At 40.4% G+C, this 20,861-nt stretch overlaps 1 protein-coding gene and 1 long non-coding RNA gene across 2 annotated transcripts; one reads left to right on the top strand and one right to left on the bottom strand.

The window, feature by feature from the left end:
* The first annotated feature begins 1,729 nt into the window (after window positions 1-1,729).
* LOC115112396 (glycine receptor subunit alpha-2-like) lies at window positions 1,730-17,680 on the top strand. Its single transcript, XM_029639434.2, has 9 exons — window positions 1,730-2,239; window positions 3,763-3,890; window positions 7,519-7,586; window positions 9,273-9,496; window positions 13,091-13,173; window positions 13,279-13,422; window positions 13,554-13,768; window positions 14,861-15,010; window positions 15,802-17,680. The coding sequence occupies exons 1-9, from the start codon at window positions 2,172-2,174 to the stop codon at window positions 16,078-16,080; spliced, it is 1,359 nt and encodes a 452-aa protein (XP_029495294.1). The 5' UTR covers window positions 1,730-2,171; the 3' UTR covers window positions 16,081-17,680.
* Window positions 15,005-20,422, bottom strand: LOC115112401 (uncharacterized). The gene is made up of 3 exons (XR_003860933.2): window positions 17,953-20,422; window positions 15,772-15,916; window positions 15,005-15,644 (listed from the first exon to the last, which is right to left on the bottom strand). It is a non-coding gene; the product is annotated as an uncharacterized LOC115112401 (long non-coding RNA).
* Window positions 20,423-20,861: the final 439 nt, after the last annotated feature.

Here is a 20,861-nt window from a genome sequence, read left to right on the forward strand (position 1 = left end):
TACTCTATACCATCTACTGCATCTTGTCTATGCCGTTCGGCCATCGCTCATCCACATATTTAAATGTACATATTCTTATTCATTCCTTTACACTTGTGTGTATAAGGTAGTTGTGAAATTGTTAGATTACTTGTTAGATATTACTGCACGGTCGGAACTAGAAGCACAAGCATTTCGCTTCACTCGCATTAACATCTGCTAACCATGTGTATGTGACCAATAAAATTAGATTTTGTTTGATTTGCTCAACAAACATCACACTACAACCACCATACTTGACCGTTGGTATAAGGTTCTTACTGTGGAATGCAGTGTTTGGTCTTCGTCAGGCCAGGCTAATGGGACCCATGTCGTCCAAAAAGTTATACTTTTGACTCATCTGTCCATAGAACATTCTTCCAAGAGTCTTGATGATCATCCAGGTGGTCCAGGTGCTTTTTGAAAGATTAGAGTCAACTTTTTGGACGAGATGTGTCCCATTACTCCTGGCGAAAACAAAACACTGCATTCCACAGGAAGAACCTTATACCAACGGTCAAGCATGGTGGTGGTAGTGTGATGGTTTGGGGATGCTTTGCTGCCTCAAGACTTGCCTTAATAGAAGGAACCATGAATTCTGCTCTGTATCAGATAATTCTACAGGAGAATATCAGACCATCTGTCTGTGAGCTGAAGCTGAAGCACAGCTGGGTCATGCAGCAAGACAATCATCCAAAACACACAATCAAGTCTCTATGAAAATGGTTAAAAAGCAACACATTTTATGTTTTGGAATGGCCTAGTCAAAGTCCAGACCTAATCCCAATTGAGATGTTGTGGCAGGACTTGAAAATCCACACGTTGCTGAGTTAAAGCATCTCTGCATCCAAGAGTGGGCCAAATTACCTCCACGGAAATGTGAGAGACTGATCAACAACTACAGGAAGCATTTGGTTGAGGTAATTGCAGCTAAAGGTGGCACAACCAGTTATTGAGTGTAAGATGACAATTACTTTTTCACACAGGGGAATTGGGTGTTGCATAACTTTGGTAATTAAATAAATATATATATTTTTTTGTTATTTGTAACCTCAGTTCCTTTTATCTAATATTAGGTTTTGGTTGATGATCTGATAACATTCAATATTAAAAATATGCTCAAATATAGAAAATCAGAAAGGGGGAAAATACTTTTTCAGGCACTGTATGTTTCAAACAATGTTTACATTACAGAGAAGAAAACAGCTATTCCATTACACATGCAGTGTGTAATTATTCTTGCTTCAATAGCTTGCATAGCACATGGGTTATTGTGTTCTCACCCTGTTGAATAGCAGTCTTATTTCTTACAGAGAACAAACTCCACCTCACTCATGATTGCACATCATTATGAAATTCATTGCATTTACAGTATGTAGGCTACCATAGTTTGTCAGGAGGTGAAACCTTCTGGAAAACTATTGTCTGACTACAATATTTTATGGCGCGCAGTCCCTTCTGACCTGAGCACTTTCATATCATACCTATGTATGGACAGCTTCTAACGGGGAATCTTACTCGAAACACAGGAGTTTGGAGCATATATAACTAGCTTGAAATAGTTTTTTAAAAGGCTATCTTAGTCATTTAAATTACATATGGAAAACCACGTCCTCCAGTTGTTAATGGTGCGCTTGCGTGCAAATGAACCGGGAGCTGTCTTAAGTGCTGAATCTAAAGACACGTCCACTCGTCTCCCATTCCAGCAGCGGACGGTCTTCAACCCAAGGAAATATTCTTCTTCAACACCACTATACTTTAGAGACCATAGTATCCTTTAGAGACCATCTGTTTTCACTGAGTTTTTGAATGATAGTGAGAACGCCTTCCTGAAGGCTCTATATTCCGCGTCTTGTGGATATTTCTCACCTCACAACGTCTTTTCAACAGGTTATTTTTAGGTGGCAATGACTCAGAATTGATGATTCTTTACACATTATCAACAACAATACCGCACCTGGGAATCAGTGTTTTTTCAAACTAAGCTATGATCCTACGGACTGGAATGCCTTATGTGTATTCTCTGTGTTTCACGAGAACACCCAATTGCGCTTTGGTCAGAAAGAAATCGATATTGCTGCTTGGATTGTGTGTTTGACCAACATTCATATATGGAAGAAATAAAGAAGTGAAGAAATCTCAAATCAAAAGGAATGAATCGCCCCTTTCTCAACGTCTTGACTGCTTTATGTGCATGTTTAATGGAGACCAACAACAGCAGGTAGGTGAATACTTAGGATACTTTATTGGCCATGTAACGTTTATTTTTTTAAATTCAAATATAATGAGATACTTTCTTCTTTATTTGTATGTAGCCTATTCAACTGTAATGTTCATTGTTTGAAAAGGCAAAGTGCGTTGCCATTAAAACAAAGTTTAGGATACTGGGTTTCAACCTACCTCGAATGACCCAATATTTCACCGTGGACCCTAAAGTTCCAGTGTTATTATTGGAATGTAGAAATCATTCAACTTCAATATTCAGTCAGTTGACTGAAAATAGACTTGTTTTTACATCAGCATTGAGCCTAGTAGGCTATATGGAGCCGTCAATATCGCAGGGTAATATCTGGTATTTTACCAAGTTAATCACTGCCTCTAACTCAGTCTGTGAGCGTTGTCAAAACGTTCAGTGGCATGTCCAGAACATTTTGAATGGGGTGGCCAAGGTGGGGCACAGACCCAGTTTAGGGGGGCCATAACATGTATTTTTTTTAAAGTATAATTATGATGGTTCAATGCATTACATTCTTTAGCTTAGGTTTGGTTTGGTACATTTCCCTGTTCAAATGAATCATAAATCCATTCTGAAAATATTGTTACAGTCTTTGCATTCAAGGTCAGGATTGTATATAAGGGTATTAGCATAGAGCAGTAAATTCACTACAAAGTGCCATCCAGAGTGTGAATTATACTGTGACATTCGAGGCATTTATATTTTGTTTAAGGAGACCTCCTAGTAGGCATGTCATTTAACAGTAAAATGTATTCCCTTTTAATGTGTCATGAACACAGCCAGTCATGATATTCTCATCTGATTGTCGAACAAATCACTTCAGAAAGTAGGTTAAGTAGGTTACCTGCGTAGGTTAATCTATTCCAAAATATGTCCAGCATCCAAACAGTGCACAGTGCACCTGTCATTTGAATAGAAAGGGACATCTATTACAAACACCATGTGTCATGACATTCAGCCTACAAAGTGGTGTGTATTCATGGAGGCTAAGGGAAGCCAGGCTTCCCCAAAAAGGTCATCAATAAAGCAAATAAATGAATTCTTATTGGTGGATTTCACTTGAATTCGCATGAGGCTGAATCTATTTCACCAGAGAAAGCATCAGAGCGAGGCAAACAGCGCCCCTCTGTCTTAGTATCTGTAACTCACCTTGGGCCACCCCCTGGACACTACTGAAAACACTGTCAAATTCCCTTGTAGCCTATGTGTCAGAGTAATTTTATTTCTAAGTGCGTATAGCCTTAGTATACAATGAGGACAGTCACAAAGCCAACTCTCCAATACAGTGGTAATAAACTTAAAGCTCACCGTGTCTGCCAAGGTGTTCCTTCACTATTGGAATCCTTCCTAATCATATCATTTGAATCTAATTTGTGTTTCTCTGCATGCCTACACATCAGTATGCAGATGAGCTTCCTATTTGGTTGAGATCAAGTAGAAATGATTTCACCACACTTTGACTTCTGACTGAGCAAGTAAGTGTTTTATTTTCCCTTTGTTTGTCACAGGGTGGTGGATGCCAAGGAGCATGAGTCCAGATCAGGCTCTACTACTAACTTGTCTCCCTCAGACTTTCTGGACTCATTAATGGGTAGAACATCTGGTTATGATGCACGAATACGACCAAACTTCAAAGGTTGGTTTATATTTTACTTTTTAATAGTTCCTTAGAATTTGAGTGTGGATTGGAAAATATTCACCTAAAATGCATCTGGGATATCAGTGTACGCACCCATATCTACACTGAGTATACAGAACATTAAGAACACCTGCTCTTTCCATGACAGACTGACCCGTTGAATCCAGATGAAAGCTATGCTCCCTTATTGATTCATTTGTTAAATCCACTCCAATCAGTGTAGATGAAGGGGAGAGGTTAAAGGTTAAAGAAGGCTTTTTTAAACTTGAGACAATTGAGACATGGATTGTGTATTTGTGCCATTCAGAGGAAGAATGGACAAGATAAACTATTGAAGTGCCTTTGAGCGGGGTATGGTAGTAGGTGCCAGGCGCACCGGTTTGCTGCAGGGTTTTTCACGCTCAACAGTTTCCCGTGTGTATCAAGAATGGTCCACCACCCAAAGGACATCCAGCCAACTTGAAACAACGGTGGGAAGCATGTGCCAGCATCCATGTGGAACGTTTTCGACACCTTGTAGAGTCCATACCCCAATGAATTGAGGCTAAGGGCAATAGGGTGTGCAACTCAATTTTAGGAAGGTGTTCCTAATGTTTGGTATACTCAGTGTATATTACTAATGTAATACTGTATACCCCATATATAATATATGTATACATTCTCAATTGAACACCCCCTCAAGTCAATAAGGCACATAATGAACAATGCATTTTGTGCTTGTCTATTGAAAAAACCCACCCCTTAATGATTTAAAGAAGAATGGCTATCAATCACGCCTGTAGACAGTGACATCATCATCCATGTAGGATTTATGGGATCGCGATATGGAACATGAAAGGCTCATAGCAGAACGGAGCAGTAGAGAGATCGTTTTGTATCTCAGCCCACCATCACCCTAGCCTGGCTGACGTGACGCACGTGACTCACACTGGTCTGATTGGTTCTTTCAAATGTTTGTTTCTTCCCTGGATGGTTGAGATCTCACAATGTTTTTTATTTTAAAATCCAACAATTGTATTGGGGGCTGTGTGTGGTTGTCCATGTGGGTGTTTTAGTGAAAAAACAAAGAGGAGAACCAATAAGTAAAAAAGCACATCCCCTTCATTATGAACGCATCCTGCCCACAACATCAAGCTAGCCTTTCTAAACTATGAAGTCAGGAGGACTTTGATTTAGGTGTTAGCCATAGCACTATCACCCATTATAACACCCAATATAGCTATTTCTTCAATTGTCATTTATATTGTCCAACAGCTATATTAAACATCAGTATTCAAGACACCAACAACAACAATAATGAGGTATAGATGTGGGCCCAAAACAACAGTAGTGCCACAGTGACAGCCACAGATGAGGGATCGGGTCCCTCTGGCCAGGCTGCTGAGTTCCTCTATTGTTGTGTTGTGGTGCGGGGGAGAGACATCATCTGTCACTGTGATGGATCTGAGTAAGGAGAGGGAACGGAACTCATTGGTGTGGCTCAGATTAGCAGGTGGGTATGGAGACAGGCAGGGCGGGCGGGCAGGAAGGGGTATACCCCAGACAGGGAGGCAGGCATGTAGGCAGACCCCAGGCTGGGACACTAGTGATTGAACCGTGCTGGAGAGAAGGCCACTGTGAGGAGAGTAGCACAGGAAACACAATCTGAGATTGGTCAGCAAGACTCAGCCTTCACCCAGAAACACTGGCCCAGATCTATCCACTCCATCTGGGAGAATAGGAAACAAGTGTACACAAGATCTCAGAAATGGACTCGAGATCAGGGGAAGACTTGTCTGTTTTATGCTGGCATTTTTTGGGAAATTCAGAAACTATTTTTATTAGTATATGGAAGAATGCTGGAGTTGTGAGTAGAGGAAATTAAAAGTACTGGAATGAAGAAAGTGATCTTACATTGTCTGGTAAATTGGCGAGTTCAATTTTCTGGTCGACAGAGTATTCCAGTCTAATGAGGCAGTCTAATGAGAGCAGTTTTATACAATTGTACTGCAGTTCCTCACTGTTTCTACAATAAGCAATTCTTCCATTTATTAGGCAGCAAGCACAAAACACACACATACACACAGGTAAAGTAAACAAGCATACACATAGATGATGTTATTTATCACATACAAACCATACTGTCACAACTCTACCCCACAGTGCCTCTGGAGCTTGACCTACATTTGCCTGCCAAGGTTGTTTTGTGGAGTTATTCCGTTACATTTTTCTGTTACTGACTTTAAATGCAGTTGCCCGACTACAAACTGAGGCGAATATTAATACCACCACGTCACATGCGATATTGATGAGGAATACACAGGGGAAGGGCTATGAACTCACAACTTCACTTAACAACACAGAGACCTCTCTCTCTCCATGGCTGACATTGTTGTTTTTATGCAAGACAGTGTTACTGTATTGGATAGAAAGTGTCAAACTGTTTTTCAGTCATTCTGTGACCTCAAAGATAGCGGTAGAATGCCTGTGAAACTAAGTTGATTGTCCTGCTCGTGATTGTTTCATAAGAAACGTGCCACTGTTTCTAATGCCAGTGTGTATGTGTGTTGCCGTGTGTCTCTCTGCATGTGTTTTTGTTTATCTGTTTTTTAACCCTATCAAGTAAAACATTCCTTGTCATCATCATTGAGTTAGTCAATGACTAGTACCAGTTAGCATAAGCAGGCAACATACTTTTGATTGAACTAAGTAAACATTTATTAACGATACCACTGTTTGTTGAATATTGGAGTTGATCCTGACATTTCTAACTATAACTGGACCAGGCCTGCTGTTGAAGACAAACGGCTGGTGATGAGATTAGTCAATGACTAGTGCAGCTGTTTTGACTTGCCTGGGGTGCTTAGGAGACCAACAGGCCCTGTTTATGTTGACAGAAAAACATATTAGGAGACCAACAGGCCCCGTTTATGTTGACAGAAAAACATACTCGGAGAACAACAGGCCCTGTTTATATTGACAGAAAAACATACTCGGAGAACAACAGGCCTTGTTTATGTTGACAGAAAAACATACTCGGAGAACAACAGGCCCTGTTTATGTTGACAGAAAAACATACTCGGAGAACAACAGGCCCTGTTTATGTTGACAGAAAAACATATTAGGAGAACAACAGGCCTTGTGTATGTTGACAGAAAAACATATTAGGAGAACAACAGGCCCTGTTTATGTTGACAGAAAAACATATTAGGAGAACAACAGGCCTTGTGTATGTTGACAGAAAAACATATTAGGAGAACAGGCCTTGTGTATGTTGACATATATACATAAGGTCCATATTGTGGTGGTAGATAGGTAATAAAGCACATGCTCGCTTTCACAACTAATTACACTCAGATTTCTGTATATCCAACAGATATTGCATTGCCATCATCCTCAAACTCCCTCATCTCTATTTGCTAAACCACCCCGTGGAGATGGCACATGATGATTAAGTGCAAAAAAACATCTTGACTTTTTCTTGTCACCTCGTTCTCATTCCATTTCACAGGTCCCCCTGTAAACATTACATGCAATATTTTTATCAACAGTTTGGGCTCGGTCACAGAGACCAGCATGTTAAGTGTTCTTGCTTAACTCTTCTCTGTCAAACATGTCAATGTGTTATCTATCCTCCAACCTGCAGGTCCCCCAGTTAATGTTACCTGCAACATATTTATCAACAGCTTTGGTTCTATAGCAGAAACTACAATGGTGAGTTGGAGCATTGTGCTTGGCCATGTTATCTACATTTACATTTGACATTTTAGTAATTTAGTAGATGCTCTTATCCAGAATGACTTATAGGAGCAATTATGGTTAAATGCCTTGCTGAAGGGCACATCGGCATATTTTTCACCTTGTCGGCTCGGGGATTCAAACCAGCAACCTTCTGGTTACTGGCCAAATGCTCTTAAACTACAGCCTTGCTCTTATGCTCCTCTGGAGTTAAAGATTGAAATCATCCAATTTCTTTAGTGTTCATGAGTTAATTTTCCTTTTAGTTTATGGCTGTTTTGAACTTTTGCTTCCTCATGTGAAATGATTCACTTTGACCCATCCCCATAGTCTATTGGTGGCTCCATGGTGAAATAGCACACAGACACTGAGAACCGCAATTGAATCAAATATCTTTCACATTATACTCAAGGCAATATTGTATTGCTATTCCCATGACACTCCCTTGTGGATGTGTTGGATTAGTTCTGTTTTAATCATTCACACAGTGAATGCCAGCACATAATCCACTTTAAATGCAGCCAATAGCTGTAGGTTTGATGTCTTAGGGCCTGAGATTTAAGCATGTTGATCGGTTGTAATGTCCCATAGACATCCAACTGCCCAAAGGGGTAAACAATATCAAAGCTGGACTCCACATTGAGATCCTATTCAACAACTACTCTCGCAATGCATTCATAATTAGTTAGAACTTTGTCCATTGAATGATTGCAATTTTTGGTAGACAATCTTTGCCAAAGTTAATCAACAGACGAGCCGGGTTTCTAACACTTAACACACAGTTGTTCGATAACTCTTCACTCATAGACATACACATCTGGGACCACCAATACACTGCTGCCTACTGAATTGGTCTGTTCTAAGAGGGAGAGAAAAGGCATCTAATTCGATGCATTCTGTTCATTCATTACTAACTGCATCTTCAAACGTCAATGGAGTTTCTTGGTCTACTATTCACACAAACATCATCTATCTCCTATAACGACCATTTAGCAATAACAATTAATGAGGAAACTGATCATATAGATCAAGTAACTAAATTTATGAATTCAATTTTATTAGATTGCTCCTTTCAATACATATGTATTTATTGCCGCATTTAACTCTTAAGTTGTCATGTGGATTTTAGATTATGGTACTGTGTGGTGATTTACAAGTATACAAATATGCATTGAAATCCATGCATTGCATCCATTCATTCCTGCTATTATTTATATTACAATTCTGTGTAAAAACAAGGAGCAATTTCTCGGGTTAAAGTTTTGTGGCACCACTTCCAATTGTGGTAGTGTCACAGTCAAAGTGTCAGAATTGTATTAGCATTTTACTATTAGTGTTCATATTAGTTATTGTATCATTGGTGCTTTATTAGTGACTTAGTGCCAAATGACTTGAGGTGATACTGCATGTCACTACGATAGAACCAAATATCTGAGGCAGGCACTTGGCCTACATATTGACAAGAATATGTTGTTTTGTATTAGTGGCTCTATCATTCTAAATATGTAAACGTCTATAGGGAAATTATTTTCGTTTTCACTGACTGTGTGACACAATATATTCTGGTCACCAAAGTGATGGTACTGTATATTTAACGGAGATAGACAGTAGATTATATGTCAAAGTAAAGCAGTTTAAAGCTGATTTCACTATTTCCCCAAGGATTACAGAGTGAACATCTTCCTGCGACAGAAGTGGAGAGACCCTCGGTTGGCATACAGCAAATACCCAGACTCCTCTCTTGACCTGGACCCGTCAATGTTGGATTCTATTTGGAAACCTGATCTGTTCTTCGCCAACGAGAAAGGCGCCAACTTTCATGATGTCACCACAGACAACAAGCTCCTGAGGGTCTTCAAAGATGGGACCGTCCTGTACAGTATCAGGTCAGATGTGGGGCGTGCATTGAATGGTGGGCTCAACTCTATTTCTCGGGGAAATTAGTAAAATAGGTTTAAAGGATGTCGAATGAGGTCATGTTTTAACATTCCCTGTTGGAAACATCCAAACAAAGAATAGATTCAAATCAAGTGAAATGTCAGCAGAGTCAGAGATTCCCTTCTACCTCCAGGCACTTGTAATTACTTTTGAAAGAAAGAAGTTTCTACATCCAAGACTACCTCTCAGGTTTAATGGGATTCATCTCAATAAAATATTCAGTCACCTGGAGGAATTGGATGCAATATGATCTCATTAAGAGTACATAGAAACACAAACCACTAGAGTATCCAAAGGCTACAGGGAATTTTTCACCAAAGATGTTTAGAATATGTTTAGGGAAGGCGTATAGAAATAACCCACTCATGTAGGCTATTCATTTCCTTGGGCATTAGCTACAAGTCAATATGCTTCATCCCTAGCGTTGTGCAGGTTCAGTAAGATGGAATCACTTCAAAGTAAATGCAGCCCACTCGTAGTAGATGAGACAGGTTACATTTTAGTCATTCAGCCGACGCTTTTATCCAGAGCGACTTACAGGATCAATTAGGGTTAATTGCCTTGCTCAAGGACACATCAACACATGTTTCACCTATTCGGCTCGGGAATTCGAACCAGCAACCTTTCAGTTACTGGCCCAACACTCTTAACTGTTAGGGTACCTGCCAATTGCCCCCTCTTACAAAAACACTACTACACTTGAGCACAAATCTGTGATTCAAGATATGAAAATACATTACCTTTATTTCATTTTAATATCACTTCAGTCACACCACTCCTCCTTAGATTCACACCTCGAAGCAGCGGAATAATGCAACTCAATTTGTTGTCCATTTGGAGAGCTGATTCAGGTGGTGGAGCCTAGGTGTGGAGGGAAGCAAGGGGATTCTGAGAGAACAGATGAAAGAAAGGTGGTTAGTCGCTCTCACCATTCATGAGAGAAGAGATGAGAGAGGGAGCAGACTGCTGATGACAATACATCTCAGAGACGGTCCAGTAATAAAAGTGTGATAAGAACATGCTGTGTGGGAGGAGGAGGCTCTCTCAGAGGAAAAGGAGGGAAGGAGAAAGAGCATTCGCTGCAGACAAGGAGCATATGCTTAGTACATACAGTTGAAGTCAGAAGTTTACATACACTTAGGTTGGAGTCATACTCGTTTTACAACCACTCCACACATGTCTTGTTAACAAACTATAGTTTTGGCAAGTCGGTTAGAACATCTACTTTGTGCATGACACAAGTACTTTTTCCAGCAGTTTTTTACAGACAGATTATTTCACTTATAATTCAATGTATCACAATTCCAGCGGGTCAGAATTTTACATACACTAAGTTGACTGTGCCTTTAAACAGCTTGGAAAATTCCAGAAAATTATGTAATGGCTTTGGAAGCTTCTGATAGGCTTATTGACATCATTTGAGTCAATTGGAGGTGTATCTGTGGATGTATTTCAGGGCCTACCTTCAAACTCAGTGCCTCTTTGCTTGACATCATGGGAAAATCAAAAGAAATCAGCCAAGACCACAGAAAAAACATTGTAGACCCCCACAAGTCTGGTTCATCCTTGGGAGCAATTTCCAAACGCCTGAAGGTACCACGTTCATCTGTACAAACAATAGTATGCAAGTATAAACACCATGGGACCATGCAGCCGTCATACCGCTCAGGAAGGAGACGCGTTCTGTCTCCTAGAGATGATCGTACTTTGGTGTGAAAATCAATCCCAGAACAACAGCGAAGGACCTTGTGAAGATGCTGGAGGAAACCGGTACAAAGTATCTATATCCACAGTCAAATTTGTCCTATATCGACATAACCTGAAAGGCCGCTCAGCAAGGAAGTAGCCACTGCTCAAAAACCGCTATAAAAGAGCCAGACTACGGATTGCAACTGCACATGGGGACAAAGATCATACTTTTGGATAATGTCCTCTGGTCTGATGAAACAAAAATAGAACTGTTTGGCCATAATGACCATCGTTATGTTTGGAGGAAAAAGGGGGAGGCTTGCAAGCCGAAGAACACCATCCCAGCCGTGAAGCACGGGGGTGGTAACATCATGTTGTGGGGGTGCTTTGATGCAGGGGTGACTGGTGCACTTCACAAAATAGATGGCATCATGAGGGAGGAAAATTATGTGGATATATTGAAGCAACATCAGTCAGGAAGTTAAAGCTAGGTCGCAAATGGGTCTTCCAAATGGACAATGACCCCAAGCATACTTCCAAAGTTGTGGCAAAATGGCTTAAGGACAACAAAATCAAGGTATTGGAGTGGCCATCACAAAGCCCTGACCTCAATCCTATAGAAAATGTGTGGGCAGAACTGAAAAAGAGTGTGTGAGCAAGGAGGCCTACAAACCTGACTCCGTTACACCAGCTCTGTCAGGAGGAATGGGCCAAAATTCACCCAACTTATTGTGGAAGCTTGTGGAAGGCTACCCGAAACGTTTGACCCAAGTTAAGCAATTTAAAGGCAATGCTACTAAATACTAATTGAGTGTATGTAAACTTCTGACCTACTGGGAATGTGATGAATGAAATAAAAGCTGAAATAAATCATTCTCTCTACTATTATTCTGTCATTTCATTTTTTTAAAAATAAAGTGGTGATCCTAACTGACCTAAAACAGGGAATTTTTACTTGGATTAAATATCAGCAATTGTGAAAAACTGAGTTTGAATGTATTTGGCTAAGGTGTACGTATGTAAACATCTGACTTCAACTGAACATAATGAAAATCTGTTTAAAGTAGAAACATAAAAGTATAATATACTGTATACTTAAATACACTGCTATGATGACGACTATGATTTTATTCCTTAGTAAATTGTAAAAAATCTGATATTGACAAGATCTGAGATATGGGTCTTGTGTGGCTCAGTTGATAGAGCATGGCGCTTGCAATGCCAGAGTTATGAGTTTGATTCCCATTCCCCCAAAAAAGTAAAAATAATTATCCACTCACTACTGTAAGTCCCTCTGGATAAGAGTGTCTGCAAAATTATAAGAAATGTACAGTACTTACAAATAAAAGTTTATTGGTTGTGTACTCAGATTATCTGATGTCACAGCTGAAATGCTTGTGTTTCTAACACAAACACGCAGATTCCTGTACTTACATACTCACAAACAAATGCAAATGTAAACTTCTGACTTCATCTGTACTTTATACAGTCACACGGTAGGTATACATTGTAGAGAGCTTGAATTTTAGTCTCACTTGAAACAGTAAACAATTAGAAAAAATGCAGAAAAGATTTGGGTTCTGTGTAAGATTATTTTATTTAACAGTAAATGTATCTGTTGAGTGAGGTATAGAGCATGCTACTCTAACTACACTGAAAAATAAATCCAGTTGTTTTTACAGTAACTTACTGGTGGCCAGTTACCTGTAAGTTACTGTAAAAAAGGGTACAGTATGTTACCGTACATTCCTAAGAATCTTTGGTTTAACAGTACATTACTGTAGGCTTTATTTGTACATTCACAAATAATGCTTCCACAGTTGTTTCATGACTTTTCCACCTCTTCCTCAAAGGTTGACTCTCATTCTATCTTGTCCGATGGATCTGAAGAACTTTCCCATGGACATGCAGATCTGTACCATGCAACTGGAGAGCTGTAAGTGTCTGCACCTTACAACTCACATGGTAAAGCACATGCAATATGGTTTGTGAAAATGCAATATCATATCAAACATATTTGCTGTGTTCATTCATTCCTCAGTTGGCTACACCATGAATGATTTGATCTTTGAGTGGGAGAGCAAGGACAAAAATCCTGTACAGGTGGCCGCTGGGTTGACCCTCCCCCAGTTCATCATGAGAGATGAGAAGGAGCTTGGCTACTGTACCAAAAGCTACAACACTGGTCAGAGAGCCACACAGACACACACACACACACACACACACAAACACTCACATATGGACACACACACACACACAGCACATCTCTCATCACACCGTCCCTGATCTGAGGTGTCAGTGCGTTTTGTTCTCCAGGTAAATTCACCTGCATTGAGGTGAAGTTCCACTTGGAGAGACAGATGGGTTACTACCTGATCCAGATGTACATCCCCAGCCTCCTCATTGTCATCCTCTCCTGGGTCTCCTTCTGGATCAACATGGACGCCGCGCCCGCCAGGGTGGCACTGGGCATCACCACCGTGCTCACCATGACAACCCAGAGCTCCGGCTCCCGAGCCTCCCTTCCTAAGGTAAGCTTGTTAATCCAAGCAGTAAGAGGATGAGCGGACAATCTGATGGAGGAGGGTCAATGGGCCATGTTCAGATCAATCAACCTTTCATTTCCCACCCATGTTAGAAGTCATACATACTGTAATCAGATACTGTTCATGAAATGTAAATATGCCTATGATTGAAGTCTCTGTGCATCACTGAATTTTGACTCAGATGTAAGTATCCTATGGATAAATAACAATCAATGGATTTACAGTATATCAAGAGAATAACAATGTAAAGTATTTCATTTTTAATCAATAAGTTGTAAAAACAGAGAATACTATTTAACATAACATTATCACAATTTATGTTAGAAATTACAATTACACCATTGATTTAGGAAGTGATATAATGTTACTAAATCAAATAGCAGTGGATACACTACAACTGTACATGGTCAAATATACAAAATTAGTATTCACACTTATGCTTGCAAGAGTGCTTCAGCGTGAGTCATCTCTTGAAAATCAACCATTCTCTCACACTTTGGCCCATGACCACATCAGAGGCCCACATGAAAGAGACACACTCTAATAAATATTTAGAGAGAGGTCTTTGAGAGGCCCAACTCAGAACAACAAGAGCTCAATATACCTTAAGAGCACTCAACAAAGTAAAGTTGTTTTCTCTCCGTGCAAATGACCTGTCATTTCGAGACATAGACGAGGTCACTGTATGAGGAATAAGAGGGCCTCCTTTAGAGTCTAGCCTTCATCTCATCTCCGGCATGGACATAGATCAAATAGACCGATAAAGGCTCCAGTCGAGCTGCTACTGTTTCCATTGTGTTACTTTGGTAATTAAAGCGACAATTATTTCCTTCCACGCTATCGCTGAAAATCGCTGATATCAACATGAGTTTTGAGAGTTTAAAGCACTCGTTAGCAAATACCACCCCCTTAATTATGGTGATTTAGAATTTACAGCAACTCTGATTAACATAAAAAAGGATGTCATTGAGAGAATATTATATTCCCATTGAAATGTTAATTGAACGAGGCATTGTGAAGACAGCACATGAAAGGATTATTCATTCCCAGTAAATTACTGTTTGGTTCTTGTCACAGGTCTCCTATGTGAAGGCCATTGATATCTGGATGGCCGTGTGTCTTCTGTTTGTATTTGCTGCCCTACTGGAATACGCTGGGGTTAACTTTGTCTCCAGGCAACAGAAGGAGTTCCTTCGCTTGAGGCGAAGACAGAGGCGGACTCACAGGGTAAATAAACACTCTAGGCTTGAGTATAATTCCCTATAAGACCGTCACTGCAAAGCCCAGACTCATGACCACAGGTGGTTCGTGGCATCTTAATTGGGGAGGTCGGGCTCGTGAGAATAAGTGGAATGGTATCAAATACATTCAATTCGCTCTGTTCCGGCTATTATTATGAGCCGTCCTCCCTTCAGCAGATTCCTGTGCTCATGACTGAACCATTTTTAAAGAGTGGGAGTTCCACTCTAGTAATTGTTCATTGCTATAGAAGAGATAGTGGAGAAACAGGAAAGATGGAGAAAATGTGTTGAAAATGCGATATGGGACTGGGATTCGACCGATCCCACACTCAAACAGACTTACATGCACCAAAGGTGGTGGCAGAAACTGTTAGACCAAATCCCAGAGCCTCATGACTGAACATATGAGCAGTGTAGGGCAGTCAGACGGATATTAAGTTGGCCATTTTTAAGGAAATGTGTGTCAGGTCATCTGAGGCTATCTAGGTGTGTCAGCTTGTTGTTGCTGCAGCGGAGGAACGGAGGGTGTAATATCTGGGAGACATTCAGCTGTGTCCCCTGTGTTAATGAAGCCGCTGTAGATGTTGCCTGGAGGCATCCTCAGATAAAGGGTACAACACCTGAGTCAAAGGCCAAGAAAAGGACGCATGAACATGGCTACTGGCCATACACTACAATATCATAGTGTGTGTGCACATGGGATTGTGTCTGAACGTCTTTCTCTCCATTGAACAGAGGCATACTCACTGTGGGTCCGTCTTTGTTTTGTTTCACCAGGATGACGACATGAGGGATGGCTTCAATTACTCTGGTTACGGCATGACTCATTGTCTGAAGGATGGGTCGGCTGTTAAAAACGCTGTCCCAAACCCCGGCCCAGCACCACCTACCTCTAAAGAAAAAGAGGTGATAAGGAAGAGGTTTGTGGACAGGGCCAAGAGGATTGACACTGTGTCCCGAGCAGCCTTCCCTATGGCCTTCCTCCTCTTCAACATCTTCTATTGGATAACATACAAGGTCATCAGGCATGAGGACATTGGCATGCAGTCAGGGTAGTCGCTCTGCCCTGCAGGTTTTACCTATGGAACTCTCAGCTCTCTCTCTTTCTCTATCATTTCTCTAAATGAGAAACACTAGGACAGCACAGTGAGACTAATGTATCTTATGGGACTATACATGGAGGAGAGGCACAGGGAGGTTGATGGTGTTGGTGTTCTTTCAGGGAAAATATATAGGTGTTCATGCAAAATCTAAAAGACTAATGCACATGTTTAGGATTAACAATTGAACAATTGGTGAGTAACAGATGTATGTTTTCGATGTGTTCCTGTGAGCTAACGCATCCTGGAGATTCTAATGGGTTTTTACTCAAGGCACAGAACAATGATGTAAAAAGGTGGACCAAATTTTATGAGACAATTCTGACTTTGCATTTGTACAACCTTGCAATGGAGCAACATTCCATGGATTTGTATGTGCAGTAGTCTGGGCCTTATAGTTAAGGTGTGGTGAAATTTTTTTTTGAATAAAAAGGTTGATTAGAGCAGTTTTATACAATTATACTGCAGTTCCTCACTGTGTCTACAAGCAGCAATTATCGTGTTTATTAGGCAGCGAACACAATACACACACACACACACACCATATAAGGCCTACATCTGTTTATATTACAGATGCATTTTCCAGGTCGATTTGGTTTTACAGTTGGAGTGTAAGTTTTGTAAATTTAACTGTAATGAAATGTTTATTGTAATGAAGGCAGATTACATGTTTCTAAAACAGAGATTTCTACTTCTAAAGATTCCTCTGAGGACTGTTGAATGCATCCCCTCACTTCCACACTGCAGTGCCCTCTTTGGGCAGTACGTATTACAGTTGACATTGTATACTATACAGTATTGCAACTATGAAGTAGATCTTTATAACTAGGGCCCTGTGTTTTGGTAAATCATGTCACATGACCTAGATTTGAACCTTTATTTAAAGCTTTTTCAACAAACGGTCCCCCTTTTTGTTATGTGTCAGATGGTCCAGCACATTCTTTAGACAATTGCTTTCATTTTTTTGTGAAATTCAAATTTCTGGAAAAGGCTTAAAGATGCATTGTGCAGAAATCACTCTGCCATTTCCTGGTTGCAAAATTATTAATTGTTTGCCTAATTTCCTATTAAGTGACAAACAAGCAAGTATAGTGTTGAGAATCATTGTACCATCTAAACTGCTTTGAAATATATTTTCCATAACAAAAAATATTGTATTTTCAGCTGTTTGTAGCCGAAAGTAAAAGACAAAAACAAATCAACTTTAAAACTGGAAGCATAGAAATAGTGTACATAGACCATATCTACCGCTTCTTAGACTTCCTTTCAATGAAAATGACAGATGTATAACTCACATTTCTATGTGAAGTTTGTCAGGTCGCCCCAAAACATATTGCATCTTTAAAATAAAATATTAAAATCTAGGTCATGTGACATTATAGCCAAAAACACAGAGCCCTTCTCATAACACATAATAGTATAGAGCAGTTATTGGTCCTTGCACTTCTGACACATTATGAGGAAAGTTTTTTCTTGAATGGTGTTTCTGAAAAAGGTTGTTTACTAAACTGTACATCAATAAAGTTGAGTGTGCACCACACATATGCTCTCCCTCATCATAGTCGTGTGTTACTGTATTGTCCCATCTTCAAACAGGTTGTCATATCTTTAGATGATGTGTACTGTCTGTTTGGAACTAGCTGACCACATTTTAGAAGAATGATTATCATGCAGACTACAGAGTTGAATATTTCTAGAGGGATGGCAACAAGGAATCAATACTGATGAATAATGATTACAGACAAACCAAGAGCAGACATTACTATATTAACTTGGGAATAGAGAAGGTTAGAGGAGAGAAAAATCAACAACTGTCCTTTCTACTTACCTGGCCAATGACTCAGGGTGACTGCTGAAGCCTGGCTGGGCTCTCTCTCTCTCCAAGTCGCTCCGTGTGACACAGACCCAGGGCGACAGCGGGCTTCCGTTAATGTGGGATAATGGGCCTCACGGTGCGTTGGCGAGACATCACAACAGGTGACATTTACCTATGTGGACTCCAGCTGAATAGAAAACGCTAGGGTGGCTTCAACGACACTGCAGGACAATTCTATTAGACACACACCCGGGGATAAGTGGTAGAACATATTAAATGGTCTCCACTCAGTGCAATTGTCTCTGAAGTTGTTTAATGTGAGAGCCATGCAAATTACTGCTGCCCAGAAAGGCATCATGTTCTGCCCCGACACCAAATTACCATGTGAATCATTTGAATTAGACAGAAAAGATAACATTGCTCTACTGTATATAGGACTTACCTTTTCCACTAGTCAATTCACTGGACCTTATTATTATTATGCTGGAAATGAATGAAAGAGATCAATATATATAGATCAATATTGAGCCATATCCAAGAAAATGGGTAATGTTGGGGATTAAAGAGATTTTTCTGTACTTTTGTGTACTTTCTAGCCAGTAGTTTTGAAAGTAGCGCTCATGAGCCAAAAGTGGTCTGTCTCGCTCTGCTGTGTGTGCATCTTGCTAGCTGTCACTCAAATGGCGAGGGGCTGAAGCTCATTGGCTAAAACTCTAATTGCTAGGTGCTGGTCCACGTGGGGGGAAAATGGCACCGCACAGCTTCCAGTAAACAGTTGCTTTCAAACTAGGGATTTCGTGGCTAATTGAGGTAAGAGTAATTATGCTCACGGATTATGTATATATGAACTACACATTGACACATTCAGCACAATGCGAATGACAGATCTATAACTCACATTTCTATGTGAATTTTGTCAGGTCGCCCAAAAACATATTGCATCTTTAAAATAAAAGGTTAAAATCTAGGTCCTTTTGAACACTTCCTGTTGAACGTGGGAACAAGAGAGAGCTCGGTTTGTTGTTTTGAAAAGTTAGTTGTTTTGAAAGTGTATTGCAAAGTTTCTTAGTAGCTAGCTACCTTTTTAGTTTGGATCCCGGGATGCATTTGGCATAAGTTGCTAGGACTGAAACTCTCTGTCCAGTAATCCTGCCAACCAAGGCAGGGTCTGAGAAAATATTTGGCATAGCAGCTAGCCTAACTGTTAGCTAGCTGCATATCAAGCTAACAGGGATTACTGAGGGCTTGAACGCAGCCCGCAACGTGGTTAGCCATTGTGGCTGGGACCGCGGATTCTCCTGGGTTTGTGGCTGTATAGATCCCTGCTGTTTGTTGTGTTCAATCTTCCCTGTGACCTGCCCTGTCTGGAACTGCAAGGAGTAACCTCGTAACCTACGTTGCTAGCTACCATGACAAAGACTAAAGCAGGCAGGAGTACCGTTGAGGACAGTGGTGTCTCTCTATCACAGGTAAAGGATCTTTTAAACTAATAAAAATAGTTCTACAAGCAGTTGTTACAACAACAAGAAAATAGCTTCAAGTGTTTTGTCTAAATACTGGTCGATTCAACTAATGGACAACCTGACCAGAGAGGTTCAGGACCTGAAGAACAGTTTGCAGTTCTCCCTGGGTCAGCTCGATGAGGTGAAACAGGAGAATAGCAAGATGACAACAATCTGTAAGTCATTGAGAGAGGACATCAGTTTTGTGTGAATCCATGATAACTATGATGGATAAATCAGACTCAAGGAGGAAGAACATGGTTGTGGATGGAATTGCAAGATATCCACGAGACCTGGACAAAGGCTGAGGACAAAGTGGGGGAAATTATCTCTGAGAAATTGAAGATGGTACACTGGAAGATTGAGGTGGTGCATGCCCACAGGACTGGAAAACCCATCACCGGCCCAGGTGACAGGCTGAGGCTGATAGTGGTCAAGTTCCTGATGTTCAAGGACAAGGTAGCTGTTCTGGAAAGAGCCAAGAACTTGAGAGGAACGTATATCTTCCTCAACGAGGACTATCCTGAAGCTGTGCGCCAGAAGACGAAAGAACTTATCCCAGCCATGAAACCTGCCAGAGCACGTGGGGACATTGCTTACATTCGCTATGACAGGCTCATTGTCCACCCTCCCTCCCAGAAGCCTGGAAGGGATGAGAGAGCCACGCCTATGGGTTCGTAGCTTAAACCCCGGAGCACACACTAATTAATTAATGGACTTCTGAATGTATATTTATTTCTCTTGGTTTGTTTGCTTTTTTCCATATTATGTCTATCTCTAAGAAGCTACCCAGGAAAGAGCTGAAAATAGCTCAAATTAATATATGTAGCCTTAGAAATAAGGTTCATGAAATAAATAACTTGCTAACATCAGATAACATTCATATATTAGCCATTTCTGAGACTCACTTAATTTATATGATGATACAGCAGTAGCAATACAAGGATATAAAATATATAGAAGAGACAGAAATGCTTATGGATGAGGTGTTGCTGTATATATTCAGAGCCATATCCCTGTAACACCTAGAGAAGATCTTATGTCAAGTGTTATTGAAGTGTTGTGGTTGCAGGTTCTCTTGGCACATCTAAGCCTTTTCTTTTGGGGTGTTGCTACAGGCCACCAAGTACAGTCCGTTTCTAAATATTATGTGTGAAATGCTTGATAGTGTATGTGATGTAAACAGAGAGGTCTACTTTCTTGGGGACCTGCATATTGACTGTTATTCTATAAGCTGTCCGCTCAAGAGGAAGCTTCTCACTGTAACCAGTGGCTGTAATCTGGTTTAGGTTATTAATCAACCTAACAGGGTGGTTACAAACACTAAAGGAACAAATATCATCCACATGTATCGATCACATTTTTACTAATACTGTATCCATACCCATTGGATGCAACTATCACAATATTGTGGCTACA

This window comes from Oncorhynchus nerka, linkage group LG3, assembly GCF_034236695.1.
Source record: "Oncorhynchus nerka isolate Pitt River linkage group LG3, Oner_Uvic_2.0, whole genome shotgun sequence".
Taxonomy (NCBI): domain Eukaryota; kingdom Metazoa; phylum Chordata; class Actinopteri; order Salmoniformes; family Salmonidae; genus Oncorhynchus; species Oncorhynchus nerka.

Bases quoted from the DNA above. Each gene is read 5' to 3' on its own strand.
- LOC115112396 (XM_029639434.2), top strand. From the start codon at position 2,172: ATGAATCGCCCCTTTCTCAACGTCTTGACTGCTTTATGTGCATGTTTA. The intron at 9,497-13,090 runs GTCAGATGTGGG...TCTTCCTCAAAG, and splicing joins ACCGTCCTGTACAGTATCAG to GTTGACTCTCATTCTATCTT. The intron at 13,174-13,278 runs GTAAGTGTCTGC...TTCATTCCTCAG, and splicing joins TACCATGCAACTGGAGAGCT to TTGGCTACACCATGAATGAT.